Source organism: Saccostrea cucullata, unplaced genomic scaffold (genome assembly GCF_032062105.1).
Source record: "Saccostrea cucullata isolate Sc308-1 unplaced genomic scaffold, CSIRO_AGI_Scuc_v1 ctg15142, whole genome shotgun sequence".
Classification (NCBI taxonomy): Eukaryota; Metazoa; Mollusca; class Bivalvia; order Ostreida; family Ostreidae; genus Saccostrea; species Saccostrea cuccullata.
Window position 1 is genome coordinate 1 of NW_026918311.1, and position 2,028 is coordinate 2,028.

At 34.5% G+C, this 2,028-nt stretch overlaps 1 protein-coding gene across 1 annotated transcript; it reads left to right on the forward strand.

Moving 5' to 3' along the window:
• Positions 1–163: 163 nt before the first annotated feature.
• On the forward strand, positions 164–1,564 carry LOC134262897 (ficolin-2-like; the record flags this gene model as incomplete). Its single annotated transcript, XM_062745222.1, has 2 exons — positions 164–393; positions 1,293–1,564. Coding segments are annotated over 2 exons (502 nt in total), but the record flags the coding sequence as incomplete, so codon positions are not given.
• Between the last annotated feature and the right edge of the window lie 464 nt (positions 1,565–2,028).

Here is a 2,028-nt window from a genome sequence, read left to right on the forward strand (position 1 = left end):
AATTCCTTTTTTTTTTTGAGGATAAAAACTTTAGACACCTGGGCTAACAAATAAATTTTTATGTTAACTTGTGAACGTCCTAATCGATTATTATTTCTCAATAATAAATAACTAGCCCCAAATTAACCGATTGGATTTTGTGAGGGGTACGTCCCATTGCCAGGCGTGGATCAGATGCAGGACCTCTGACCACAACTACATGTACCTTATTTTCTAAATTCTTGGTAGGCAATGAGAAGCTGTCTCGTCTACTTAGTCAAGGTTCCTACGAGATGAGAATGGACATGGGGGACTTCGACAACCAAACACGTTATATCAAATACTCCAGTATCACTCTCGGTGACGAAGCCTCAAAATATGCAATTTCACTTTCCGGCTATTCGGGCGACGTAGGTATGTATTCTGTTAAATTGATTAAGGAAGTTTAATTAAGTGAGTTTTTCTGATCACGTTATATCTGCCGCCTGTCCGACTGTTTGCCTATTTGTCTGTAAACTTTTCACATTTTCAACTTCTTTAAGAAGCACTTGGCCAGTTCTTGGGTAAAGGGGTTTAGGTTTTCTTAAATGAAGCGCCACATCCTCTTTCAAATAAGGATATCGAATCATTTGTGGGTGGTGTAAATTTAAGTTTGCTCTATTTTTAACCACTGGGGGTTATAATGGGGATTACAATTATCATAGGATTATACAAGAAAAAAAAATCTCCCCGCGATCAATTTAGTCACAATTATTAGGCTTATTGATATGGAAGCACACTCGAGTATAGTAGGTTCATGTCTGTTTTACATGTAATCTTGATCCACAAGGGGTACATGTAGGATGAGTCCCTTGTGGGTATCAAGTTTTACATAAGAGTAAACATTCCAACGTAAAACAACAAACACAACTGAGGCGAGATTTATTTAATGTAACTCAACTTTATCATGTTATTAAATTGCAGAAAAAATAATGTAAATTTCATTGAAACTCATTGAAGATGCTGGTTGGTCGAAGAAAAAAGATCAATTTTCTGATATGTTCGAACTATATTAATTAACACAATTTCCTATACATTCCATTCAAGATTCAATGGGCTAAAATTTTTATCAATTTTCATGCATGTTCCAACTATATTTAAAGTTAACGTTCCCATAAATTATATATGCTAAGCTCATTTTCCATGGAAGATCAATTAGATTATAACAATTAGCACTTTGAATTTTAATTTTTCGTGTGACTAGGGAGTCGTATGACCATTTTGTCGTTATGTATAGGTCAAAATTACCTAATTTACCTTTGATTTATTTGCAGCTGGTTGCTTTTTGACCGGAGTACCGGCCGCCCATCTAAACAACATGAAGTTCAGCACAAAGGATCAAGACAACGACTTATACCATCAAAACTGCGCAACCAAGTTCAAATCCGGTTGGTGGCACAATGCGTGCCATTGTTCCAATCCAAACGGTCTCTATTTGGCGGGAAATACAACCATATTTGCTGAGGGTGTTGTGTACAAACCATGGCGAACGTATTATTACTCGCTTAAATCCATGCGATTGATGGTTAAACGGACAACTGCGTAAAATGATGTACATGTGTACTTGAAATAGATATACATACTTGAAGTATTGATATGCATAGAAGAGTTCTATGCATTATCTGAATAAAATCAATGATAGATTTTTAAACTGTGACACTGATTCTTTTGTTTAGGAAGGTCAGTCATGCCCCTTATGTACATTCCTTAGATGATATGAACATTTATTTAAAACTTTATGAATATACATGTTGCAACACATTGTTATTTTAATTTTTCATATGCATCTTTATGAAGTGTCGATCAAATTTATGTTTTTCAGTAAATTAATTTTAAGTTGTCTATTTGTATATTTATGGACGTACTTTGGTGTTGCTTCGTATTGAATTATTAATTCTCTTATTCTGTAATTTGGTGCATAATTAAACTACATATCTTGTGCTTACTAAAACAAAGAAATCGTGAGCATATTTCACCTGTGTGATTGCACATAGTAAAAATCTGCAAGGT